The following is a 27,974-nucleotide window of genomic DNA, read 5'->3' on the forward strand; positions in this document are numbered from 1 at the left end:
AATGGAAGATGGCTTGTGTAGACATTTTGGCAGGCTGAGATAGAGAACTGCGGGACAGCTGTGGTCAGAATCTGTGTGATAAATAGTGCAAATGTTCCTGTCAAAATGCTCAGGCATGAAATCATTCAGATTACCGTAGTTAGTGGAAACTGAAGTAATGTGTCTTCCTGAGTCTGCGCACAGTGTGAAACCAGCTATAGGTAGTTAAGAACTACTACTACTTTTTAAAGAAATTTCTTGTATTACCCAGAAGATGAACTTGTCTTATAACTAAATTGTATGTTGCAGCCTTTCTTAAAGGAGGGTGTCATAAAAATCAATGCAGAATTCCTGTGATAGGACATTAAGAACGTAGTTCAGCCCGGAGAAGCTTCTTGCAACTTGCATAGGCAAAACTCACCTGTAATGATGCTTTCAAGATAACTTTGATGTTGGCTTGGACTAGATTTCATGTTGTACTGAATAAGGTTCTTCAGTGAACGCTGCCTCTTAAATTACAGGCCAGTTAATCTTTTAGGTTTTTAATGCAAGTGGAATCACAAAGATGCTTCAATCTTATAATTTTAAACAGATCTTATTAAATGCCACTGCAGAGAACAGAAAATTATGTACAGCGCATGAATCAGGGAAGAAACACACATCTTCAGAGGGCTTGCCTACACAGAGAAGTATGAAGAACAGGGCAAACTAACAATTGTATGTATTTAATTTCTAGTTGAAGGTCTAGATTCTTGTCAACAAATATCATTTGGATGTAAGGAGTAGGAAATGTGTGTGTGGACATTTCTCTTTTAATAGGAAGACAACATGCAAAAGTACCTCTGTGTAAGGGTTTTGGTCATTTGCAAGCTCAACTTCCTTACAGTACCCATATTCTTTGAAAAATATGTCTGAGCCAGGTTTTCAGTTTGCAAAGGCAGGTGACTCAAAGTTGACAGTGGAGTGGATGATCTGGACAGCAAATGGGTGAGCACTGGATACTACACACATTTTGTCCTCTTCATTAGTTCTTCTTACCCTTACTAGAAACCTGAAACACTGAGTTTTGTTGGTAGAGTTGTGTGAGAAGGGGAGATCAGCTGCCTCTGACAGCAGTTATACTTTGGAGCACCGAGTACAGAGCTACCAGCTTTCCATGTTCTGACATGAGGTTCCCACCTGACATTTGCTCCCTGGGACCGACAGAGCTTCTTTGTTGTATTGATCCAACAGTTCCTGGTCTCAGCTTTTGTGGATTCTTTTGCTGGGAGGACAAGCTTCTTGCAAGTTAACATTCACAGAAATTACTGTAACAAATTTAGTGAATTTTCTTGACCCTTTATCTCCCTCTGGTTGTAAGATAACTCTACAAGCACAATAGACTATGGTAGTGGTTGTTTTATAACTGACACTTAAGCGCGCCTGTTTCCAGTTGCCTGTATTTTCTTCAAAATAACTGTAGGCTGCCACCTGCTTAAGAGTATTTGAGGCTATTGCTCTGGGTTTGCCTGTTTGTCCTCATATGATGTCTGAGCACTGCATGGTGCTGCAGGTGCACCTAGACATGTAAATATTGCTACCTAAGCTTCTTTCTGCATCCTGGAAAGCAGGACTGTGTCTCATTGTTTACAAAGATTAATGTATATGTGTTGAGATGTAAAGTATATGTTTGTATGAGATATTGCTTACTAAACTCATACCATAGCGCTAAATCAGAGACAGAAAATCTGTGTGCTATCTAAACCCACTGATAAAAGTGCAAGGAGACAAATATGGAATCAGTTGATGGCTCTTTTTCCCATCCTGCTTATTGTGGGGCTTGTTCTGGAACATCTTCTAGTCCCAAATATTTTGCTACTAAGCTCTTTAAGTGACTTAGGAAATGCTACAATGGAATCCAGCTGGTCAAAACACCAGCAAAACTTCAATCTTGACACCTCTGAATAGCTGACTTGTCACTCGTGCCTAAATCCAAACATGCCTCCAGGTCAGAAACTGTGCTGTGGTGTATTAAGAAGATAGTACCATTGAGTCCACAAACATCAAACATCTGTTCAAAGATCCTGAATGTCTTCATGGTCTCATCAGACTTCTTTATTGTTTCAGAATTAATTTAATGTTTATCATTCAGTGTTGTAGAAAATGCGTTAGCTGTGATTCTAGTACTTTTCCCGCATCTTTCTACCTATACACTCCTCCCTGGGAGGCCATAAGTCTTCTGTGTTTTGTTCTTTTTTCCTCTTTTCTTTTTTCGTGAAAACACAAAAATAACTGAAAGTTGTAAGTATTTAAAGTATCAGACAATAGAAGTGTTTTGTGAATCTTGTGAAGACCTTTAAAAGGGCTAACTGGTGATGCTGCATCTATTCCCATAGTTACAAGCAGTGTCTGGATTAATCTTGGATAAAATTCATGTGACTTGTTGTTTTCTATTATGCACATACTATAAATATAGTTAAATGAATCATCCCTTACTCTTAAAGTAGAGAAGGGTAGTGGTCTGTATTACAGATGAAAAAAGTTGTGCAAAACTGCAAATATACTTAGAAGTCACTTTCCATTTAAATAGAAGACTGCTTTGATTCTCTTTATTTTTTTAATTTTTATTTTTAGAAAAGACTTTGTGCATGTTTGTGCTTAGAACGCTGATACTGTAGATTTTCTGTTAAGAAGAGATTTGTCATTGTTATGCTTGCCAGTGAGCAGCTACACAATCCACATTTTATGCAGGATGGTCATTCCATATAGCCTTTATGTTTCTGCCTCTTCAGGGGTATAAAGTAATGCTTTTTTTTTACATATTTTTTTCTGCAAACTGGAAAATACAAGCAGTGAAAACTAGATAAATTATGATTAAGTACTTTTATTCCAAAAATATTTTGTAATGTATTCCTATATGGAAAGTTGTCATGGAATTTTACTTTTGCATTTCTGTTTTTGATTCCCATTAATGAAGAGGTCTCCAAAGGTTTCTTAGTCATGGTGCTAGTAAGAGGGTATGTACAGTCAGAGAACTGATGTGGAGCGTGAACTCATTGTCCAAGCTGACAGTCCAGTTGTCTTCCTTCATGTTAAATCAAAACCAGAAGAAGTATAAAAGAAGTCATAGTTATTTATTATGAAAAATACTGTCTGGCATCATAAGTAATTTTATAATTTGTATTATTTAATTACATGATTTGGAGTAAATGCTTGCTTTCTTTTAACTGTTATTGTTATTGGCCCCCTCTAAGAGTGCCCAAATAGCAAAATGGCAAATAATTAAAGTTACTGTAAAATATTAACTTGAAGCTCATTGTAGTATTTTGCAGTGCACAATGTAGCACCCTTTGAGTCCTAGGTAGGAGTAACATGTGCTTAATGGCAAATGTGGCACTCTGTTGATAAACTTGTATTTTAGTGGCTGCTTTTTGTGTGTATGTGTTGGTTTTCCTGGGTTTTTTGTTTTGAAAGCACTGATGTTGACAAAGTGTGAGAACCAGAAAATACAGGATGTTTGGGACAGTGTGTTACAGACATACAAAGAATGGTACTTTTGGGGTCTCTGGACAGTGCTGCTTCATGCTTACGGACAATCTGTGCAAACAATCTGCAACCCCTTTGACTTTGTGTGGACATTTAAGTGATCTAAACTTCCCAAACCCGCTTGACATCAGCTTTGTAGTACAAATCAAAGAATTTTGATGAAGCAGACTTCCTTCCAATTTTACAGCTTATTCTAAACTTGTAACTTCGGTTTCCTAGGTTCAGCACTTCAAGACAAACATTGATGTGGATTCCAGACTCCTTTTTTTCCAGGTATTTGTAATTTATCATCACATTAAAGAAAGACAAATTAATAGCCATTAAAAAAATACGTATGTTGTCAGTTCTTAATTTATGCTGTAAATAGTGTCTTTATTCCTTAATGCTTTTTCCCTATCTCAAACAATGGGACAGATTAATTTGAAATAAGCCATTATCTGAAAGGCATGTTCTATCTTGAATGATGCTATGGCAGCTTATATGAGCTGAAGGGTTGTCACTTTTTAGATGGAGTGTTAGTGGAAATAAGGCTCCAAGTCTGCAGGAAAGGAAGATGCCACTGACTATATTGCCACTGATTTTACTGACCATACAAGGTAGCACAGCCTTTAATGTATTTTGAATTATTGCTGCACCTTGAGCTTAGTCAAAGTTCTGAGGGTTTTAACTTGCGGTACAGGAGCTGTTGGATTATTGAACATCTTTCTGCTAACTTGTACTGCTTCTGTAGGTTGTTCTGCTTACTGTTTGTACCCTAGTAATTTTGTGCTGTAGTTGCTGTACCTCTACAACCCAGTTAATCCCAAAGACATAAAAGAAAACCTAAAGGCTGGCGGTTTTGCTTCCTTACATCTAATTTTTGTACCCTAGACTTCTTTCCCAATAAAAGCCTGGCAGCTGACATAGACAGGCAGCATTACCTGCTCCTGTTTTACTGAAATGTTCAGATAAATGGAGTGCCAGGGAAATGTCACCTTCTCTGAGGCACGGAAGGAAAGGCATAAGGAGGAAGTCCCCTGCTATTCCCCAGTCTCTCAACACTAATCTAAGGAGGTTGTTCTGAAAGTCATCCAGTACTGGAAAATCTCAGAGGTAATTGTCATCCAGACTCACATGTAATCCTGAAATAAAACTGTTGACATTAGTTTGCTTCGTGTCTGTAAAACAAGGTTTTGGTGTTGAGTTTTCTACTACCCTGGAGCAAAAGTACTTTGATCTGATGGGAGAGAAACTCATCCACCCCATTCTTGCCCAGTAAGTACTTGCAGAATAGATTGTTTACTCTTCCTTTTTATTTCAGCAGCTTTTACTGGTTTACTACGTTATAGCAAACTATGCAGCCCTCTGGGTGCCTGAGAAAACTTTTCCATCCTTTCAGGCTAGTTAGGCCTTGTGACAGATTTCTTTGGGAAGGTCCTCGTAGCTCTTAGGCTTTCCTTAAGTGTACAAGCACTGCTCCTTTGTTCAGGAGAGATACTTCACCCTCACCAGTGTTCTGTCTTACCTAGGCAGTTTTCTTTGCTCAGCTATACAGTTTTAACCAAAATGCAATCTACGATACACAAGTAGAGCAAACTGACTGAGAGTGTTACTGTCTTGTATTTGTGTTAGTACATTTCTGGGGGGTATCTAACGAAGATTTCCTGTGTTTCAGTTTGCTGAGTGGAAGAATTTCAACGCTGAAGGATGAAACTGGTGCTGTGAGTAATAAACCTACTGATAAATCATTAATTTAGTGTTATGCTTTTGGTTAGGTTCTCTCCTAAACAATATTCACTGTGGGTGCTAATGGGAGTTATACTGCCTGAGTCAGCTATGCTTAAAAGCATGGAAAACAAATGGCCAAATGAATTAAAAACATTCACATTCCTGGGCTTTTAAAAACTTGTTTGGGGTTTTACCAGTGTTTTCTCTGTCACTATTGTATTACATAACCCCTAATAGTAGCGTTGCAGAAGCCTGTGTTTAAAATGCTGACAGCATCATCTCTGCTTCAGAGTCCATGAGGAGTAATGTTCAATTGGACTTGACCTTTTGTTCATGTTTTGTCACATATTTCAATAGGAGGAAAATATGGGACTTTGAAATAATTTCAAAGTGTCACCATGTATTTTCCTTTTCTTGTGTTAGATTCGATACAAAATATACTATCCTTTTATAAGCTCAGAGCCTAGTTGCAATACTGTTCATGTTATTGAGCGGGAAAATGACTGGGGATATTTAATTCAGTTATGTCTAGTGAAATTTTAAAGATTTTAGGACAGAATAAAGGTCTCAGATGTAACTACTTGAATGTCATGGCACCAGTCTGGGCTTCAAACTTTCCTGAAAATTGGTGACATCTCTGGAATTCTTCGTTCTCATCCTCATTCTGAGATAAATGAGATTGGAACAATGTGCGTGTTTTGTGCTCATTCTGCCTTGTACAGACAATGCACAGGCAGAAACTGTATTTTTTTTTTTAAATAGACAGAACTGCTAATTGCCATATTGAAGAGGGAGGGGTAATTTTCCATAGATAGTATTGGATATGTAGTTGAGTAATCCTGACATGGAAATGTAGCTTTTGTTTGCAAATATATATAGCAAAATGGCCATTTCAGTCTGTGTATATGATATTCTTAAACAGGAAACTATAGTTACAGCAATGTTGTTGAGTGATTGTAAGGCTCAGAAGTACTTTGCTAAAAGCATAGAGGTACTTGTAATGGTAATTGACTTAAGATCAAGTTTAGACTTTTTTTAATTATTACATTCACTGTATTCTGAACACGTGATAGAAAGTGAGAATATCCATTGAACTTTGTGGAGACTCTAGAACTTAAACAACATGTTTATTAAGTGCCATCTATTTGCAGCAGTATTGGTATTTATGTCTCTTAAGAATGTTGAATTAGTGGATGGTAGAAGAATAATGAGAGCAAAGGCATGGTCCAAAAGCTTTGGGTTATGTTTTTCTGCCGACTACCTCATCTTCAACTCCTCATTCCCATGCCCAGCATAAAAAAGCATTTTAGTTGACAGTTGCTCCATAATAATGCTAAAAGTACAGCAATTTTTCTTTGCAGATATTTATTGATCGAGATCCAGCAGCTTTTGCACCCATTTTAAATTTTCTTCGCACAAAGGAGTTAGACTTACGGTAAGAAGTTCTAATTATTTCAAGTAAAAATTAATTGATCAGATGCATTAGAAAACTTTTTCAAATGAGGATTGTTCAGTTTTACTCAGCTAGTTGGGTGCCTAGTATATGACTCAGCTCCCTGGTAGATTTGGGGCCATGTCTGCAGTATATGTATGGCATGGTGGAGGCAGAAATGGTAGTATTATATTTTGTTAGTGGATTCTTGTAATTTAAACCACTGCTGGCAATGTATTTCTTTATTGTTTCTGTATCTTTATTATAATGAAAGATAATTAATTAATATAACAATCACTTTGAAATCTCAAACATCAACAGGTTGATTGTATTTGGTGGTAATTCTGTAAACAGGTAGCTTGATGTTCACATTCCGTAATACCTTGTTATATGCAAGTATTTATAATCAAGGTATTGACTCGCTCTGTTCTTGTGTTTTTTGTTGTTGGTTTTGTTTTGTTTTGTTTTTCTCTAGGGGAGTGAGTATTAATGTTCTCAGGCATGAAGCTGAATTCTATGGGATCACTCCTTTAGGTAATGTCTTTTTTGTCCTTTTTTTTTTTTTTTTTTTTTTTAACGTGAGGTCATCTCACATTTATTACTATAGTAGTGACCCACTTACAAGTCCTGGGTCGTTGTGACCCTGAAGATTTTCAAACATCCTGATGCAAAAGGTTATTTGAAATAATGTGATGTTTCCTGGGAAGTGAAAGCAATGGTCATATCTGTTTTTCCTCCTTAGTGAGAAGATTGCTACTATGTGAAGAACTGGAACGCTCATCTTGTGGCAGTGTCCTTTTTCATGGCTACTTGCCTCCTCCTGGTATTTTTGTATTCATGGTCTGGTGTTGCTTGCAGTCACTTATTGCTTTAGTTTGTGGGGGTGATTGTCTGAGGGCGTTACTCTAGCTGTCAAACTGTCCAGAGAAGGCTTTCCTATGGAAAGATTAAGATGATTGAATCGAACATACTTCCAATTCAAAAACAAGGCTTTTATCTGTATACTGTATGAAATGATTAGAGTACTGGGTGGGGAGGACATGTTAATACTAAGCAGGCTGTGTTTGGTACTAGACCAGAATAGACATTCTTCAAGTACGTGTCAGTTAAATGTTATCAGCATGGAGTGCTTGCTTCTTTCTGAAGGTACAGTTTAGGTGCCCTATGTCTAGACGACAAATCAGCACAAATGAGCTTTACTTAAAAATACGAGTACTGGTTGGATTTTGACTTCTCTGTAGAGATGTAGAATTCATGTATTAACCTGAAGTGTAGGGGATATCTAGCCAATTGTTGACAAGTTTTCTGAACGTAGGTCTTTAAATTGTGAATGTCAATGTAGAGAGCAAGAGCATTTTCTGTTTCAGTGTTATGATACTGCCTAATTCTTACAGCAGATGAATTAGACTTCATATCAAAATGAACAAGTGTTAATCCTGTAGTGAAAAGTGAATGAATATCCGTTACATTGCTAAAGTTTATGGAGTGGGACAAAACACCCCTTTCTTTTATAGGCATTCCCAACCGTAAAATAAATAATACCACTGGGCCACCAGCTGATGTTAGAACTGGTCAAAACTGCTCCGAGAGTGAGATTCATGGAGGCGGTGTCCAACCTACACTTGCTGGTACTGGGGAAGGTACAGTCAGGCTAGGTGAGTAATGTCAGTTTTAAAACCAAAACAAATTGCAAAGATGATTGTCACTGGGAAATAAAAACTGAGTGACTATTTCTGGTTTCACTCTGTTTTTCTATGTTTGCCTGATCTTAAATTGCTGAACGCTTACTTAAACACTACTCCCTACACAGTATTTAAGGCTCACTGCTGCACAAATCAAGACATGAAGCTGAGAGAAAGGCAAATCAAAGTTCTTCATGCAGTCTTAGTATGGCCCCTTAGACAAATGCCTTATACTGTACTAAAGCAGTGATAAAAACCAGACAGACCAGTGTCTCTTTGGTCTTTATTCAGGACCTCCTTCCTGCTCTTGTACCTCTTTCTCGCTCCTGGGGCCTCTCTTGTCCTGCAGGAGTTGAGGTTTTAAAGTAAAGGTAGTCTTCAATTGTTTGACTATGTCAAATACTTTCCATATAAAATATATAAAAACTGTACCTAAGACAGGCTTGAATTCTGTCATTCTCCAGCTTTTGACTTTGCAAGCAAAATGATGCTGTTAGAATTGTCATATTTCTGCTATAATCATGTAAATTGTAGCAGTGTTAGGTAAATCTAGAGTATGTTAAAAGGTGGAACCATATCCAGATGATGTAAAATAAGCCTCGGATATGAATTGCTGATGCTTCTTTGCGAGTTGCTGCAGGTTTGGAAGAGAGCAGTCTTAGGGAAAATGAGATGGAAGATGCAATCTTTAGGCGTTAATTCTTTAGCATATCAAGGCTGAGAGCTAACTGGGGGAAGTACCATAATCACTGATTTCCAGTGCCATCCAACACTTCTGCCAAACCTAATTTAGTTGCAGATCAGAAATGAGGTATGCTCCCACTAGGTAGTAAATGGAGGAGCTATAGGTATTCTGCAGTATTGGAAATTTCAGTTTAGCAATCTGGAACAATAATACAGGGTTGCAGCAACTATTTGGAAAGAACTTTTACAAAAGAAAGCATTGTTTCTTATTTGATAGCAATCCTCAAATTTCTACTAATTTGGCAGGCTTTAAAACTGAGGAATGTACTTGCCTCTTTCTCCTTGTGAACACTGTGCATTGTAGTGACTGAGATGAAACACCTTCCTCCTATGTAAGTCCTGTAAGCGTTGTAAGGATTGTGAGGAGTAATATTGCTAACTAGAATCTATCTGAAAATGTTTCTTGAAAAACTTCATTATCAAAGTTTCTGCTGCATATCCTAGCAGAGAGCTCTATCCCGTTCTAGATGTATCTGCTCATCTTCTAATACCCATCACTTGACTGACTTCAGCTTCGTTGTTGTTTTTAGGATTTCCTGTGGACCCACGGAAAGTCCTAATAGTAGCTGGCCACCACAATTGGATAGTAGCTGCCTATGCCCATTTTGCTGTTTGCTACAGGTATGAATATACTTGCTTGTCAGATTACAGGAATCTAAAATAACTGACGATAGTTTGTTATGAGCAAAGCTAAAAGTTTCCTTTACTCTGTAATGACAGTAGATCACATGTATCTATAGGAGCAGACTGAATGTGAATTGCCACTTTTGCTTGTGCAAATGAACTGCTTGATAGGAATTCAAATTTTGCTGCTTTAATGTCAATTACTGATGCTGTTGTGAATGTAATGGACTCCAATTTAACTGCTTCAAAAGCCTGCTTTAAAGCAGGGTTTTAAAAGAAGGATTCATTTAAAAGCTTCTTCCTACTATATTGGTTTGAAGACAGTCTGTGAAGTTAGACTATCAAAGAACTTGAAACAGTTATGGATTTTTGCTACATAAGGGATGTGCCTTGTCTTAAACTTCAGGTTTTTTGGTTTAGCAGAACTGTTAAGCACTTGCTACTTCACTTAGATGGCTGGAAAATGTCTTTAAATGTCTTGTAAACAAACTGACTATTTTTTAAGATCAGGTGAATATAAGTAATACCTTCATATTACAGAAGCTGTTTTTAGTTCACATCTGGTAGTCTTGATGTAACTGGTGAGTGTCTTTTCAATGAAAAGTAAGGTTTTAACAAGAGCGGTTGCCAAAACCAAACACTGCTGTTGTAGTGTGGTTCAGAAACAGAAGGGAGAATAAAAGAGTGTAATGTGAATAGCTTCTTTCTTTCCTGCCAAGCCGAAGCCATAGTTTGCTATCTTTTTCACTATATCAAATACTAATTTGCTTAAACTTTGCAACTTAAATCACATCTAACTTGTCTCTTGTATTCACCACTGCAGTTTGTTTTACTTTAATTTGTGCTAAATGCAGCTTTTCTTGCTCTACTTAATGTTCTTGTTTTCAATTATGCTTAATATCGTCTGACTGGAGAAAGAGGCAATGATTTGCAATTGTCTTTGTGCTAATTTTCCCCTCCTTACGATTTTATCTCTGGCTGTTTTCCTTCGATGATAGCTCACTTAAGTGAAACGTTCTGCCTCTTTCCTGCTTGGTAATCTAGTTAATGAGACTTGTTACCATTGAACTTAAGTCATTAGTGATGCTTTCGATGAAGCATGTCAAACTTCAGTGGTTGCTGAAAGAGGACACAGGTCAATATGCCAATTTAAAATGTTGCTTTTCTTCACAGTGACTCAAGGTAGCAGTCTTGTCTTGATTTGAGTATTTTTTCTTCTGAAACTTGCAGGAACTCTAGGTGGTGGAATTTTCCCTCCTCCATTCTGCTCTTATACAGCTTTAGTAACAGTTTTCCCCCCCCTCTCTGCTGCATCTTAGTACCTGTCTGGTTTTTATTGCTTGACAAGTGAATTTGCCCAGACTTTTTTGAATATCTAGTGTTTGAAGAGACAGCATACACTTAAAACTACTTCCCTCTACCCACAAATTTTAATATTGTTTGCTTATACTACTATGCTGCAGTCAGGTGATGGAATTTTTAAGATTCTTGTCAGGGTTATTTTGTTGTAACAATGCAACAGCTGAATTTTAGCCAGAATCACTTCTCAAATTGAGTGGTAATTTGTAGTGGACTGGACAGTGAATCCCATGCAGTAAGAAATTAAATATATTCAGATGTTTAGTTTTGTGGCTTCTTTTATGCTGCTTGCAACAGATAATTATCTTAAGTATTTAAATAATATTTTAGTAAAAAGCTACAGCAAAGCACAGCGCATCCTAGAGGTAGTATTTTTGTTCCCTTTGAAGTATGGCAGAAGTCTTCAAAACTTGATAATAAAGCTTATGAGAACGTCGTGGTTACATTTAAAGGCTTATCGATCTTGCAGTCCTGCTCTTAAGTCACTTCATTACAATTTCTTTTGCATGCTGTATGGGTAGAGCACAGTGATCTGTGGTGCTTCATCTCCAGGCAGGATGCAAGGCCGAAGTGAAAGAATGGCAACAATGGCAAAAAATCCTAAAGATGTGTTTCTGCTTTCCATGTTAACATTTATATAATTTAACTGCTTAGATTTACAGTGCTCTACCTCAGTTGCCAAATATCTAAATTACTGCCTAAAGTTAAATCAGATAAATTGCTTTTAGTGAACAGATGCTAACTAATTCTTACTCTTCAGTTCAGCTTGAGTTTTTGGGTGAAGATGCAAATTCGAGTTAAACTTTTCCCTGGGCTTGCATTTGAATCTAGGCCACAGCACAAAGGAACTAAGTTTCTGAGATGGAAAGTTGCAGATACTGAGAGATTCTGCAATCAGATGCTTTTCTGGCATCATTTAAGTCTTTAAAATTACGCAGGCAAATGAGTCTCTAAAAATAAAGCTTAAGGTCAATTCAGTATAGTCTGTTTACAGTATACCATGAACAGAAGGTGTGACTCTGTAGCACAGCTTTATGCTAGAGCATGACTGAGCATATTATGTAAGACACCTTGCCTCTGGAAATGATAGAGATTTCTTTTTAAGTCTTATGCTGAACGTCATTTTGTAGCATTTGGCTAACCCAGGCTTTTGGCTGGATCATCCACATTGTTTCAGGTTTAGACTGAGATGTCCATTTCTAAATCTCTAACCTCTGCTCTGTGTTCCCTCCTTTGCCCTTCCAGAATTAAAGAGTCATCTGGGTGGCAGCAGGTGTTCACGAGTCCCTATCTGGACTGGACAATTGAACGAGTGGCGCTCAATGCCAAGGTGGTTGGAGGACCTCATGGAGACAAGGATAAGATGGTTGCAGTTGCCTCGGAGAGTAGCATAATCTTGTGGAGCATTCAAGATGGTGGTAGTGGCAGTGAGATTGGTAATTGTAATTGCTTGGTTTTTTTCTTTTTTGTGTGTGTGTGTTTAACCAGAAAGAAGTCTGTGACCTTATTTTGAGGTATGTATGATTAGCAGTGTTCGGTAATCAGTTTGACAAAGTGACAGAACAAGCTATAGTAAGCAATGTATTGGAGCATACTAACTTCTCTGTCATGCTAGAGGAATCGTTTCTCAAAAACGAAAAGATGAATAATGAAGTAGTCTTCTTTACTGAACAGATACTTACTAATTCTTACTCTTCAGTTCAGCTTGAGTTTTTGGGTGAAGATGCAAATTCGAGTTAAACTTTCCCTGCATTTGAATCTAGGCCACAGCACAAAGGAACTAAGGTTCTGAGATGGAAAGTTGCAGATACTGAGAGATTCTGCGCTTTTCCTTCCTTTGTCTTATTAAAGCTATATTTTTACATGGAGATGATGAAAAGGTTTCAGTTCTCTGTCAAATGTAGTTCATAAATGCAATTTAGAAGATGACAATTTCTTCATTTTATAACTTGGGTGTCTAGGTAGGGAAAAAGCACACTACTGTCCTAAGCGTTACAGGAATTACTGCTTGTACGCCTTGGCACTGAAGGACCCACAGTTAGGGAGGTTTTAGAAACGTCAAGAAGACATTTTCAGAAGTAAATATTCTTTGGTACTGATTTGATGGCTTGTCTGACTCGCTATTGTTCAAATACAGGGCAAGTTTGGGAGGCAGTGAAGGGAATGTTACTAGGAACTTCCTCTAGCCTAATCCCTGGTGTTTGAATCACCACTGTTACGCCAGTAATGTCTGTTTCCTCTGGCAGTGGATACTGCTAACAAAGTATGACAGCAATCTCCTTATGTGGACAATTTTCTCTCAAACTTAATGCTGAGTTAATTTGTTATTAGATGTATCTCCACAGTTGAAGTCATGAGAATTAAAGTGGTGATAATTAAAGTCAAAATGACCAAATTCAAGTTTTGATCCGTGTGCCTTTAAAGGAAGAGCTTACTTGAAAGATGCTGAGGCAATTTCTAGCTATGTTAATGACTGTTGCTTTTTTTATGCTTGAATGAGTGGAAGCACCAAGTCAGATTTGAAGACGGGGAAAAGCAAAGTCATGCATGAGAGAATGCAGCCGTATGCTGCTTTTTTACTTGTGGCTCATAGAGCTCTTGTATGTAATCATGGTCAGCAAAACAGAAAAGGAGGTTCCATTGTATTTAAAAAATAAATCTGAAGGGTGTGTCTAACAGTTGAATGTGAAATATCCCTGTTAAACAGGGAGTAAATATTGTACTTGGGAAGTCTTTTCTGCTGTTATGCTCCCCTTGACCAAACCTTAAAGGCGGAGAAGAGTTAGTGTGACAGCTGTACTCCTGTAATAGTCATTGTGTTAAGCACTATGCTGTTACATTCCTCCTGCATTTTCTGGTTTGACTTAGCTGCTTGTGTTACCTTGGGATTTGCAATAAGATATGTGAAGCAACGTCTTGGATTTTAGGAAATCAAGTGCAAAGAGAGGCAAAAACATAACTGGACTTCTACTTCAAATAAGAGCACTAAAATATGCCAATCTCATAAGGTTCTGATAGCTTGGACTATGACTGAACATGGCAACAAAACTGAAGGAAGCATTTCAGCTAAACAGGCTGTGCTGCATTGAAGTGACTTTGTGAAACAAAATAAAACAAAGGAAATGCCACTTGGAGCAAAGAGAGAGTGCCTACAGGATTGAATCTTTAGTCTGACTAACATTGAACAAAATGCACTGTTCCTCTTTTGGATTAACGAGTCATGCTGCATGGTTCAACACAAGCATATTTTAGGTTTTTTTAAATGGTAATAACTTCAATATAGCTGTCTTGTTTCTTTGTAGCGGCAAATGCTTTCAGTCCTGCTTTGTGTTAGAGATACAGTATGTTGCTATCACCTTCTGAAAGAAACCACTTGTTCCAGACAGTTGTGGGAGCCTGGTGACAACCATCCTCAGAAAATTGTGTGGGCTGGCATCTTTGTGATAGAGCTCTCCCAGAGCGCTCTCTTTCCTTTCAATATTACTTACATAAGACTCTGCTGCTGGATTGCTGCTGTAAGCAGTATTCTACTGAAAGGGACCCTTAAGACAAGAACCTGTCATTACATATAGCATTGTCTCCCCTGTGGATGGGTCTCAAGATTGTTGAGCCTAAGCAGGACTGACACTTCAAATTCCTCCAGACCATTCAAGTTGTCTTCCTTGATTTCCTTGAACCTCATCCTTCTCTGCAATAATCAATTCTAGTTGTTTCTGTGGATTTTTTTTTTTTTATTATTGCCTTTTTCATGTGCCCTGTACTGCTGGATCTTATCTGCATCGAATGTTTGTACTGTGCCCTGGAAAACAGTTTAGCATCCTAATTAAATCATAAGTATATAGTGAGCTTCCTAATGTTCCTTCTTGGGGTGTGACAGAGGGCTGCTGCTTTGTTGGGAATGGCGCTCTGTTCATTTGAATTTGTCCAAAATAACGTTGGGAAATTTGCCAGCTGTTGTTTTGAAGACATATGTCTGCTGCAGTAGAAGTGTATTAGTGAGAAGAAATATAAATATGTGGAGTGAACAGTATGGAATAGGAAACTTGTGAGTGAAGCTTGACGCTTGGTAGTGTAATGTGTCCCCAGTAGTAATGACTTTTGTACTTACCAGGCAGTAAAACTTAGCCTGGAGTTACTTACAAACTGAATTACTTGCTGGACCAGTTTGCTGCACTTTGAAGCTTGCAAACTTGAAAATTATATCAGACCTTTTTAGTTTGCTCTAACTTTTAAATACCTGGTACCATAAATAGTACAAAATGTAATATGCTATTCAAGTTTGCAGTTCAATTAAAAATACTCATATTGGATCTATGATGAGACTAGGAAGCTCTAAAGAGAGGACAGATTTTGTGGAAAAGCTCAGATGTTAAGGTCTACTGTAACCATGGTCATCAATGCCTGTCATCTTCTCCAGTGTTTTGATTTTTATTCAGTGACATGTTCTTGATGCCACATTTGCTTTATTTGGAGGTAATTTGGAGGTTTATTTAATTGCTGGTAAGTCTTCCAGATTTTGAGTCGTGTGTGATGACTGGTGAAGCTGGTTCCCTATATAGTTTAAATTTTTAATAGCCTGTACTCTCTACTCACGGACTGTAACAACACTTAAAGATCTGGAGATGAAAATAGAAAGAAAGAAAGAGGCTTTTGCAGGCTGCTTATTTTTCCGGGTTCAAATATTTCTGCTAAAAGAGAAATTTGAATGTATTCAAGTAGTGTCACATTGGGGTTATTCAGTCTTTTCCCAAGAATAAGGATGAAGCCTTGTAGCTGTATTTAGTTTCTAAAATATTTTTTCAGACTATATCTATTTGATTGGACTTAAAAAAAAAAAAAAAAAAAAGCAGTGAGAACTTGTAATACTTTAAAAGGTAATTGCAAACTAGTACGGCATAAATTTGTCTGCTTAGCAAAAACCATGAAATTACTGCTTCTTAAATGACACTTCATAGTCACAGACTAAAAAAAAGAAAAAAACGACACAGAACAACAAAAAAAAAAACCTGCTTGCTCTAATAGGATTTTTATTTATTTATTTTTTAATGCCTCAGGATGTATAAAGCCATTTGAGAACTTGATGGCTGTAAAAAAAGGAATGGATATTTTGCATGGGCTCTTCTTCCTTCTTTTGCCTCCTTTCTCCTTCCCAAGTAATGATTGCATCAGCAGAGATGAAATCACGCTGCCACTTAATTTAATGGAACCCAGTTTGCTGCTTGAATAGTACCTTACATAGCACACTGCAAACCCAGTTTTGGCTGTTCTTTACTTGCTACTGTAATAAATGTGACATATGATAATAGTGGAGAGATTCCATTGTTACTTTTTTTTTCCTCTTTATTTTAGATGAGCTTCATAGACTCTTAATTTTTTGCAGGAGTGTTCAGTCTTGGAGTCCCTGTAGATGCTCTCTTCTTCATTGGCAACCAGTTGGTGGCTACAAGTCATACAGGGAAAGTGGGAGTGTGGAACGCTGTGACTCAGCATTGGCAGGTGTGTTCAATTCAGTTTTCCGCATCACCTTTAATAAGCTGATATGTGTTTCTAGTAAAAAGAGAATAAAACAATCTAAAAGCATGTGTGAAATGTTTGTCAGAGGGTTTTCAGCCCTGAGTTGTGTTAGAGTTTGCCACCTTGGTAACAGAGTACTGTGCTTGTGAGCATAATGTTGAGTTGCTTGGTGGTACTACCAAGCATGCTTTCTAGGCTTTCAAATAAAAGAACATGGCATGATTTGGAGTAATGAATGTCAAATGTGTATGTTTAAACTTCCTTGTGGATTACTAACTTTGTAAAAATTCACTAGGATCATAGGAAATAAAAATTTGTGGGGAATGCGTGATGACAATTTCTGCACTGTCTCAAAGAAAAAGAGAACAAGTTAAAAAAGGCAGTCTGGTATCTGGGGATCTCAAAAGTTGTTTTACAACAACTCTTCTTCAGCAGAAATATATCTGGTGCTTTAAAGATGTCTGTCCTGCATATGGATGCTTCTGGCTGCATTGAGTTTATTGCTGTTGTCAGAATACATATTAAATAGAAAGATCCTTGGAGTCTGTATGAGTCTGAGAAAACAGTCAAGCATTCATGTGAATAACAAAGCTTGTAACACAGCCACATGTACGTCTGTGGCACAAAATCTGGATACAATAAAAATCCCCAAATTGTCTTGTGAATCTCAAGAGGCAGAAGTGACTAGAGGCTGCTGGACTGTTTGCTAAGTTCTGAGTCAACCCTTAAGTGACAGTACTGCTAACAAATAACACAGATAATAAGCATGGGGTAGCATCGCTTCTGCAGCAGACACAGAAGTGTTAGTATGGTCTTGAATTAAACAAAACATTATTTAAAGCTCTGTTGATGCCTTGCAAAATCTTCTGTTAAGAGACAACTTAATGCTGTGTGACAAGCTGGCATTTGACAGTATTTTCTAAAGGAGTAAGTCATAAGGAGTAAAAAACGATGTCCCATTCATCATCTTTCTTTCCAGGGGGAGCCACAGAAATCTTTCTGATCATATTAATAGTTCCTCAGCTTGACTGACTATTCCTTTGGTAAAAGCATTTCTTATTGAAAAGTAGAAAATCTTTAAAAGGGGTTTATATGCTGGGATGTCCCAAACCCAAGTTTTTTGGCCTTCTAATTTTATTTATTTTTTTTTCCCTAGAGGATGAGAATAGCTCCCTTTAAAAAAAACTCAAACAGATACACCCCCAAACAAAAACAAAAAAACAAACACAAAACAAACAAAAAACCCCAGAGTTTCAAGGTGCTCTCTGTACCTCAGCCTCTTTTGTTAGTAAGGAGAAAAAAACAAAAACCTTCCTTTAGCTCTTCATCCTTCTTTAGAACATGTTCTTCTTGAAGAACCTCGTGAAGACATAAGTGTCAGGGTTGTACCTCTGATGTTCAAATTCCTTATGAAAATATATGATATTTTTGTAACTGCTTTCCATGAGCTGTCCGTAGCTCTGGCCTTAGGATGTAATCATACTTGCTGCAGTGAGAGAGGCTTTGAGGAACAGAATGTGCCAATGCCCCATTTCAGATCAAGAACTTTGTTTCCTTTCAGGCTTTCTTTCCTGATGCCCTTCTAAGTAAGTTCTTCTTAAAGGAGGCTTAGTTTATGCAAAGCTATCCTTCCTTACACTGTGATTTTTATAGTTGATGTATTACACCATGAAGGTGTAACTCTGACCTCTGCCTCTGATTGGTTCTCGCATCTTCTTCCCATCTGGGAGATTTGAGCAGACTAGTTGAGGTGGTTTCCCTAGTACTTATTCCTCTGGCCATATTTCAGTTGCATGCAACAAGGAGAGGAGGTTGTGGGTGTTAGATGAATCGGTATTGAAATTCTTAATATAGGAGAGCTTAAAGGAAGCAGAATATTTATTGTTACATAATAAGAGGTAACATAAAGCAATAAGAGTATGACAGAAGAATCTAGTCTGAAAAATGAGGATTCTCACTGGCCATGTTCTACCAGTGACTGTTACATAGTGTCGCTCTGTTTCTTAATGAAAGTTTGCATCTTGGTAGGTGTAACTACGGAATCACCTCTGGTGTTCCTATCTCTGCGGCAGAAGAAAGGACTCTCCTTGTTTTGCAGGATCTCTCTGACCCAGTCAGTCAGTCTCTGCTGTCGGCAGCCTTGTGGATGCTCTTGCTCGGACCTCTCCTTGCAGTTGTTATGTCTTCTGCAAGGTGATGAGTAAAGTGGTGTATCTGTTGATAGGTTGCCTCTACCTTCATTAGTTTTGTAAAGCCTTTTGCAGATGGGAGAGCTTCTGTATATACCTTCCATCCACAGAACCAGAGAGCACACTGCACCTTTATCCATAGACTCTTAGATGCTGACACTCTGTTGAGTTTCTTGCCTTTCTGCTCTTGTACTGCTACTTCCTTCAAAATAGTCTGGAAAAAAATAAATCTTTTGAAACCAAAAGTTCTGTGGCCCAGGTCATTAGATGCCTTATTTAATTAGGTGTAGTATGCATCTGGCTGTGGGGAGGGCAGGGTACTTAGGCAGCTGTATCTGAAAAAGTACTGTGTGAAAGCATTGAGATCAAGAATAGCAATTCTTTTCAGTAATTGCAAAGGATCCTTCTCCAGGTCATTCAGTTATATGGGGAAAAGCCAAGTGCCTTCCAAGAACAGTTTATTTTTAGCGTTGGATCTGTGCTGAATTATGGGTGAACATAAGTGAGAGGTGTCGTTCTTTAAACAAAGAAAGGAGGGAAGGTGCCTCTTCCCCCTCCCTCCCTCTCAGGAAAATATGCCGAAGCTATATTCATGTTGCAGCCACCTCTGTAAGGCTAAGTGATAGGCTTAGAATATGATCGTAAGCCCCCCTTAGTTTAGGAATGGGTACTGGTTGAGAGTGCAAGCTCTTTGGGGTGTGGGGAAGTTTCTTTGGCTTGTTTTGCATGTATCCAACAGATTCATTGCAGGTATTTTGCAAATGATTTTTCAAATCTCTGAAGCAGGCAGAAGGATGCTGCTGGTCAGAGAGAAATGAGAACTTAAGCTGAAATTTCCATGAATTAGCATTCAGTGTTCATTAAGTGGACTGACTGAAACATTTGGAGTGCAGGAAAAATGCTATGACTTTGTGCATGTTTGAGTGCTCTGGATAAAATGGCTTTTGGCTTTTTCTTCCTCAGGGCTAAAGCAAAAAAGAATTGCTTGAGATAGGGGATCACACCTAGGAGAAGCTAAGCTTTTTCTTTGCTTGAGATCTCTGTCCCACCTGAGGGGATAAGTACTCCTTTTGACCCTCGAGGGTAAAGAGAGGGCATTCTCAGTCCTTCACCTTATGTTGTAGACCAGCAAGTAAAATATCACAAGGCTGCATTCCAGTTTACATGGTGTGGATGTGTATTGGAAATGGGAAACTGTAATGGGACAAGAATTTTTTCCCCCCTCATTATATATCCGGGGGAGGCTGAGATGTCCACAGAGGCTGGCAGAGGGACACAAGAACTGAGGGTAAAGGAAGCCTTAGAGAGGCAACATCTAGTTCTTTTGCCCAGCAACCTCCTAAGGAGTTGTCAGAAAGGAAAGAAGGGATAGGACAGAAAGTGTGAAGTACACTCATTTTGCATATTTGGAAAAAAAAAAAAAAATCCTCTTCTGAAGATGTGGTTTAGCTGCAACACTCTAAGCTTTGTGCCTTCACATGGAGAAGGATTGTCCAGAGCAGTTGTGCTAACTTGTCTGCACACTTCTGCTGAACTCCATGACTTAAGATCCGGTCTGGTAGAGGAATGTGATCTACCAGCTGTACTTTAAGAATGCCATTGTATGTGCGAGTGCGTGCACCACAGCTTCAGACCAGTGCCAAACTCAGGTGTTCTTCAACAAAATGTAGTGAAAATGTCTGAAAACTGAGAAACAGGACTCAGTTTTGGGGCCTGTCTTGTTTAATATCTGTATCGATGGACTGCATGAGGGGATCGAGTGCTCCCTCGGTAAGTTTGCAGATGACACCAAGGTCGGTGGGAGTGTTGATCTGCTCGAGGGTAGGAGGGCTCTGCAGAGGGATCTGGACAGGCTGGGTCGATGGGCAGAGGTACAGTTGTATGGGGTTTAATAAGGCCAAGTGCTGGGTCCTGCACTTGGGTCACAACAACCCCATGCAACGCTACAGGCTTGGGGAGGAGTGGCTGGAGAGCTGCCTGGCAGAAAAGGACCTGGGGGTGCTGGTTGACAGCCGGCTGAACATGAGCTGGCAGTGTGCCCAGGTGGCCAAGAAGGCCTGTATCAGACATAGTGTGGCCAGCAGGAGTGGGGAAGTGATTGTGCCCCTGTACTCAGGGCTGGTGAGGCTGCACCTTGAGTACCGTGTTCAGTTTTGGGCCCCTCACTACAAAAAGGGTGCTGAGGTGCTGGAGCGTGTCCAGAGAAGGGCAGCGAAGCTGGTGAGGGGTCTAGAGCACAAGTCTCATGAGGAGCAGCTGAGGGAACTGGGGTTGTTCAGCCTGGAGAGGAGGAGGCTGAGGGGAGACCTTATCGCTCTCTACAACTACCTGAAAGGGGGTTGTGGTGAGGTGGGTGTTGGTCTCTTCTCCCAAGTAACTAGTGATAGGGCAAGAGGAAATGGCCTCAAGTTGCGCCAGGGGAGGTTTAGACTAGATATTAGGAAAAATTTCTTTACTGAGAGAGTGGTCAAGCATTGGAACAGGCTGCCCAGGGAGGTGGTGGAGTTGCCATCACTGGGAGTGTTCAAAAAACGTGTAGACATGGCTCTTTGGGACATGGTTTAGTGGGCATGGTGGTGTTGGGTTGATGGTTGGACTTGATGATCTTAAAGGTCTTTTCCAGCCTTAATGATTCTGTGATTATAACTTCTTCATTTAATTTTTTTCCTTTCTGTTCGCACTAGGTTCAGGATGTTGTTCCTATCACAAGCTATGATACTGCAGGATCTTTTCTGCTGCTGGGCTGTAACAATGGCTCTATCTACTATATAGGTAAGAAAAGGGGGCAGTGTGGAATAAAAAGGAGGTGGTACTGAGCAGCTTTGTTCTTAAACTCTTCAGTTGGTCTAAGTTGCATCGGAACAACTCTGTCTATTCAGAGTAATAAACAAATGTCTCTTCCCCACAGACATGCAGAAGTTTCCATTGCGAATGAAAGACAATGATCTTCTAGTGACAGAATTGTATCACGATCCCTCCAATGATGCTATAACAGCGCTCAGTGTCTACCTCACACCTAAAACAAGTCAGTATTCTACCGCTGTCTGTTCAGTGAGAGTCTGTTACAGATTTTTTTTTTTCTTTTTTCTAAGTGGACTTTTTTATATTGCTGCATAGCAGGGCTAAAGCAGACAAGGTAGCCCTTGACATAAACAATGAATTTTTCTTCATTTCATTGTGTCCAAAGGAATGATGAACACTAGGTGTAACTGTTTCCCCTTACATCTCTACATAGGTATAAATAGGTACATGTATGTACGTGTGTGTGCATATGCTTGTACATCCATTATACATTAGTGTATAATGTAATAACATAGGGCATCATATATTGTGTGTGCATAATGTACCTTTTCTGGCTTTTAGCCTTTTACACAAAATACGCGCTTATTTATTTCAGTGAATACAATTCATAATCTAGTTTGTGGTGAACTGGGGGGGCAGGCAACCTTGCTGTTGCATCTAACCTTATAACCAATATACTAAAAACCATTTCCCTATGCAGCTGAATGATGCTTAGCTATTGCGTCTATACACCCTTTTGTAATCACAGTGCAGCTATCTTTTCAATTAAAAAAACCCCAACCACCACAAAAAACCCCACCAAAAAGTCAAAACAAAGCAAAACACAAAAAACCCCACAAACTGGGAGAAAGTGTTTACTCACATAACTATATTGATACCACAGTGACCTTTTTACCTATAGTCCTCCCTGCTCTTGGGAGGCCCATTTGCCTCCCACTAAGGCAGAAAAACAAAATATGTGGCAGGTATTGACCATATCACTGTGAGGAGTGCCAAAATATCAGATTGTATGACTTTACCCATCTCTTCTTTCGCAGGGAGGAGAGAATGGGAGGGAAGGCTGTTGTTAAGACAGTGTTGAAGAGTTGAATTGAACAAGTATTGGGCTGTTTTAGGGCAAAAATGTCCTTTCTGCTGATGGGAAAATAAGGAGTAAACAGTTTTTAAAATAAATATCTATCTTGCTGTGGAAGCTTGGAAATACTATTTTCTGCTGCCTCATTTCCTCGCCCCAGTAGGACAACGTTTCATTCCTGGGAGGAACAACTGTGTTATTGCTTGTTCTAGGTGTAAGCGGCAATTGGATTGAGATTGCGTATGGCACCAGTTCTGGAGCAGTGCGGGTGATTGTACAGCATCCTGAAACGGTTGGGTCCGGGCCTCAGCTCTTTCAGACCTTCACTGTTCATCGAAGTCCTGTTACGAAGATCATGCTCTCAGAAAAACACCTTGTGTCAGGTAATCTTCTTTTCTGTGCACAAATTTGCATTGGCAGTTCTCCCCTCCTGAGCAAGGAAGTATTTGTATGCATTGCTTTATAACTTGCATTGCTCCTACATGTGTTAGAAGTGGCTTGTTTGCCCTATCTCATGCTCAGGAAAGTGTCTTGCTTTCAAGGAAAGGGACTTTTGAGTCCTCCCTCTGTGAGAATCTTATTTCATCCAGAATCCAGCAACCACAGATTTACTTTCTGCTGCTATCCTGATTTTTTTTTAAAAAGGAACAGGAATACATGGTGTCCCATTATACTGCCAACAAACAGCCCAGAGGTCATCTGCTCCCCCTGCAACTTGGTGCTAAACCCTCAGTGCCAGCAAAGGACACAGCTGTCTGTAGAAAACTGAATGGTGAATGAAGTAGAAGACCACTGTTGTGTGAGGGTTCTGCTGACAGGCTGCTCTCATGACATGTCTTGTCCTAGCATCTGCACACAAAAGACTGAAGTGTGCTGTAGGCTACTGGTGCTGACTCAGTCAGACCTTAATGTTGTGTTCCACCTGCCTCAGTTTGTTTCTTGAACTTCTGAAGGAAGAAATAATACTAGTAGAAAACAGGACATCAGCAACAATTTGCAGATTGTTAGATAATTGTCTGGAGATGCTATGTGACCTGATGTTGACTAAATTCTGCTTGATCGTTCAATCTTGAAAAACTGCCATATAGAAATCATTAGAGAAGTTTATCTATCTATCTCAAAAGTTTTGTCATCCCATGTACATCTTTTCCCCTCTAGTTTGTGCTGATAACAACCATGTACGGACGTGGACTGTAACTCGGTTCCGGGGCATGATTTCAACACAGCCAGGCTCAACACCTCTTGCATCATTCAAAATCTTATCCCTGGAGGAAGCGGAGAGTCACGGCAGTTACTCTTCCGGAAATGACATTGGTAGGATGTCTCTTGAATGCACTGTATTGAGCCTGTACATTCACTGGTCTCAAAAAGGTTTAACAGACCTTCAACCCTATAAAATGCAAGTCAGCTGATGAGTGTAAGCTCTTATATACTGCTCTCTACTTGAAAAGGTGGCAGGGATCTGTAGAATTCACCTGGAAGTACTCACTATTTAGGCTGTATAGAGTGAGTACACTTTACTTTGAAGGCTTACTCTGAAGGTGAGAAAAAGGAAGGAAAAAACTTTTGAACACAGATACTATACCTCTTCCTTGAGCAAACTGATGTAGCATTTTACTTTTGGGCTAACTAGAGAATGACAGAAAGCACAATCTGTATTAAAGCAGATCAGCATTACCAAGGTTTAGGTCTACTGCAAATTTCAGTTCACGTTCAGTCGGGATTAAATGATGCACATGTGAAAATTCTTACATGAATTTGAAGTTGTGACGAAGTTTACTGAAGCCTTGAAACTGCAGAGGCGAACGGTGCTAGCACATTGCTATAGCACGATACTGAAGGAATGCACATCAGTAAATAGGGGTAGACAGGTAGTCTAGATTCCTTTGTGGTCTGGGTCTTGCAAGTGAACCTTTGATGAATAGGATGCCCTGTGAACACAGGGTGGAGTCAGTACTCTGGCAAGAAATCTGATTAAGCCTCCATTTAGGAGCTGTGAAATAAGAAAGTACTTATTGTTATTATAGGGGCCTAATGTAGGGTTTGTACTGACATAGTAATTCCTCCAAGAACATGCAGGAAACTCAAGAATGGGTGTCCTTTAAAACAAAAGAACAAAAAAATTTGTATCTGTAGAGGCTTCTAACTATTGGATGGCTTTTTTCTAGCTATTGGTCATCTTTGGTCCTGACGCTTTAAAATTGCAGTCATCATACTAATATGAGTTTGGGTCTTCAGGACTGTGTGAGGAAGAAGGTGAGGGAATTGAAACAAACAAAAAAGTGATCTTTCTTTTTCTTCTCTAGGACCCTTTGGTGAACGTGATGATCAACAGGTGTTTATCCAAAAAGTTGTTCCCATCACTAATAAGCTTTTTGTAAGGCTGTCTTCAACTGGGAAAAGGTACCTCCATGTTTAGGGTTTTAACTGGGAAAGGAGCAGGACTGTTCAGGTGGTGGGATCTCCCATCCCTTGGGGATGCATGCAGTTATACTGAGCAAGCTTCCAATGTGCTTGACAGCTCTGGCTGAACTGTGTGTGGTAGTAACAGAACTGTGTTTAATGATCTACTATAACCTAGAAGCTAAATGGCATTTTGAAAAATGTGATATCAGAGACTCATTTCATGGTGGCTCACCTGCTGAGCTCACAAAACTAACATTTGTGTGCCTCTACAGAATGTGTTAATCTCAGCCATGGTACCATGCTGACATTAAATTTCAAAAGCAATTCTGAAGAAGTTGCTGGTGATGGGGATTATGCTGCTCACAAAGGTAGACAGGGAAGCAGTTTCTCTCTTCCTTTGCATCTGTCTTTGCAGATACTAGAACCTTTAAAACTGAGAGACTGTCTTCTGAGTCATCTATACAATTATTTACTTAGGCTTGCCTTCATAATATTATACGAGGTTGCTGCCAATGTAGTAAAAAAAAAGTTGCCAAATAACCCTAGCTGCTTTTCTTCCTGTTAGGCTAGGAAGATGGCAAGAGATCAGAAAAGATGGTGCATCTTGATTCTGTGCTGCTTATTATTCTTGCATCTCTTCCTAAGAACTTAGAATCTGGGTGAAAGCGTTGATGCCTTAACACTATTGGCATCTGAATTGAGGACGACGTGCTCCCTCCCACCCCGCCTTGCTTCAGGCTAGATTTGTAGGTAGTGGAAAGCTTTATTAGATGACTTATTTTAGCACTTCTTGGGTAAAAAGGTCAATACAAGGAGCCAGTAAAACAAATTACCCAGAACATGTGAGGTTCTGATATGGAGTCTGGCTTAGCATCTTGGTTTTGGGAGTCCTTTTCCTCTCATGCCCCACATAAGCTTCTAAAGTAAAGGGAAAAAGCGATGGAGATCTGCCATGTCAAGTGATACCGCAGTTGTCGTGAGACAAAAGTTACCTGTATAGATAACCTTGGATTTACCATCCTTGGATTTTTTTTGCATATCTTCTTTATGGTTAAATGTGCTGTCTCTGCAGGTTAGTTTCCTAGAGCGTCTAGCGTATGAAGGGGCTAGTTGCTGTCATTCTTGTGAGAGCCTTAGGTTTCTAGTCATTGCAAACTGAAAATGGAAGTTCCCTAATAAAGAAAGATAAAAAAGTAGTAAGAAAGACTGTAGAAGGACTGGGGGGCAAGGTACTGTCTGCAGCTGAGCAGCACACCGGTCATGCAGGGGAAGGAATTTTGTCTGGAAGAAAGGTCTTTTTCTGGTAGCAAGTTTGGTGCCCTCTCAGAAAATGAAAAAAAAGGGCTGACTTTACTGGGCAAACTCTGCCAGGTGCAATTGTATTGGTGACTTGGGGTTTCTCTTCTTGTAGGATCTGTGAGATCCAGGCAGTTGACTGCACTACCATCTCGTCATTTACTGTGCGAGAATGTGAAGGATCCAGCAGAATGGGCTCCCGGCCACGCCGCTACCTCTTCACTGGGCATTCAAATGGCAGCATCCAGATGTGGGACCTGACCACAGCTATGGACATGGTTAGTAAGAGTGAAGATAAAGGTAAGTTGTGATATACCAGGACTGTGGTGTGGTTCTTTTCCTGTCCTCACGTGTGCATGACTATGGTAAATGGACTTGGGTGCTAAGAGCTGTCTCTTTCAGATATTGGTGGCCCCACAGAGGAAGAGCTGCTCAAGTTGCTTGACCAGTGTGACTTGAGTACGTCTCGCTGTGCCACACCCAACATCAGTCCTGCCACCTCAGTTGTTCAGCCAAACCGCCTTCGGGAATCTAATTCCAGGTAGGTCGATGCCACTGGCTGCAGGCACTGATGGTATTACCCTTCAGGTAGGCAAAGAGGAGTTTGACCTGAATGCTGTAGGTTTTAAGTGGGAAAGGCCCCTGAATCCACCCTAAGTCTCTTGAACTACACGTGCATACTGCTTCATTTCTGTTGGTTTATATGTGTGCAGATGATTAAAGTGTCCTATGAGAATCTGAAGTGAGTGATCTGGAAGCCCTTGTGTGGGGGTTGTGATTAGTATATTGGTATTTTGGTGGGAGTTGCAGTGGTGGGTGGGAGCAGCGTGTGCAGAAGAACCAGCTGCTATTCTCAGCTTAACATCTGCTCTTCTTGTCCTTGGTTGTTTTTCTCTTCTGAAGCCTCCAATTGCAGCACCATGAAACAATCCATGAAACGGCCACGTATGGTTCTGTGCGGCCATACAGAGAAAGCCCTCTGTTAGCAAGAGCAAGGCGGACAGAGAGTTTTCACAGTTACCGGGACTTCCAGGCTTTTAACTTATCCAGCAAAAGCCCAACAGAAAAGGCAGCTGCTACAAACGGGAATTCAAGCCAGACAGAGGCTAGGAAGGCAACAGCTGAGGGCAGTGCAGCGGAGAGGAAGGCAGTCCTGACGACAGCAGTTGAAGTGCGAGGCACGGGTGTGACGGAGGCAGGTGGGTGTTGCAGTACAGAGGTTCACCGTTTGCCAGAGAGTTCTCTGGATGTCAAAAGAAGAGGACCGGAAGACGAGAGTGAAGCCAAAGCAGAAAGCAAAAAGAAAATGGGGTTTGAAGGAGCTGGCTTCCTGGGAAGGAAGAAAGTGCCTCTCCTGGCCTCTGCACCAGTCCTTGCTGAAGGTGGGCCTGAATTACCTGGTGCAGCTTCTCCCTCGCCTACGAAGACAGCTGCTTCACCACGTCACCGGAAGAACGACTTGTCCTGCCAAGACTATGGCTTATGAAAATGTGACTGGTGGCAAGAGGAGGCGCAGGTGCCCTCTGGCTGGTAGCAGGCATAATATCATGTGTTGTGGGTTGGTTCTCGAATGGGACTTTGTTCTGATACCCAGAATGAAAATTGTAAGGTTATGGAAAAGTACCGGGCTCCTGCCAAAC

General features: G+C 39.8%; 1 protein-coding gene across 2 annotated transcripts; it reads left to right on the plus strand.

Annotated features, from left to right (window-relative positions):
• Positions 1 to 3,725: 3,725 nt before the first annotated feature.
• Positions 3,726 to 27,932, plus strand: KCTD3 (potassium channel tetramerization domain containing 3). Of its 2 annotated transcripts, none has more exons than XM_010284109.1 (17): positions 3,726 to 3,777; positions 5,159 to 5,204; positions 6,573 to 6,646; positions 7,119 to 7,177; positions 7,386 to 7,466; positions 8,158 to 8,283; positions 9,600 to 9,690; positions 12,298 to 12,488; positions 16,433 to 16,548; positions 21,440 to 21,527; positions 21,664 to 21,780; positions 22,845 to 23,015; positions 23,791 to 23,946; positions 24,939 to 25,035; positions 26,450 to 26,634; positions 26,737 to 26,875; positions 27,238 to 27,932. In XM_010284109.1, the coding sequence occupies exons 1-17, from the start codon at positions 3,749 to 3,751 to the stop codon at positions 27,818 to 27,820; spliced, it is 2,349 nt and encodes a 782-aa protein (XP_010282411.1). In that variant the 5' UTR covers positions 3,726 to 3,748; the 3' UTR covers positions 27,821 to 27,932. The 2 variants fall into 2 exon arrangements, with proteins under 2 accessions (XP_010282411.1, XP_010282410.1); XM_010284108.1 differs by having other exon boundaries at positions 3,728 to 3,777; positions 8,158 to 8,298.
• Positions 27,933 to 27,974: the final 42 nt, after the last annotated feature.

Source organism: Phaethon lepturus, unplaced genomic scaffold (assembly GCF_000687285.1).
Source record: "Phaethon lepturus isolate BGI_N335 unplaced genomic scaffold, ASM68728v1 scaffold12113, whole genome shotgun sequence".
NCBI classification, from domain to species: domain Eukaryota; kingdom Metazoa; phylum Chordata; class Aves; order Phaethontiformes; family Phaethontidae; genus Phaethon; species Phaethon lepturus.

Excerpts from the sequence above, each read along its gene's own strand:
- KCTD3 (XM_010284108.1), top strand. The coding sequence starts at position 3,749 with ATGTGGATTCCAGACTCCTTTTTTTCCAG. Across the intron at positions 8,299-9,599 it reads GGAAGGTACAGTCAGGCTAG|GATTTCCTGTGGACCCACGG; the intron begins GTGAGTAATGTC and ends TGTTGTTTTTAG. Across the intron at positions 21,781-22,844 it reads CTACCTCACACCTAAAACAA|GTGTAAGCGGCAATTGGATT; the intron begins GTCAGTATTCTA and ends TGCTTGTTCTAG.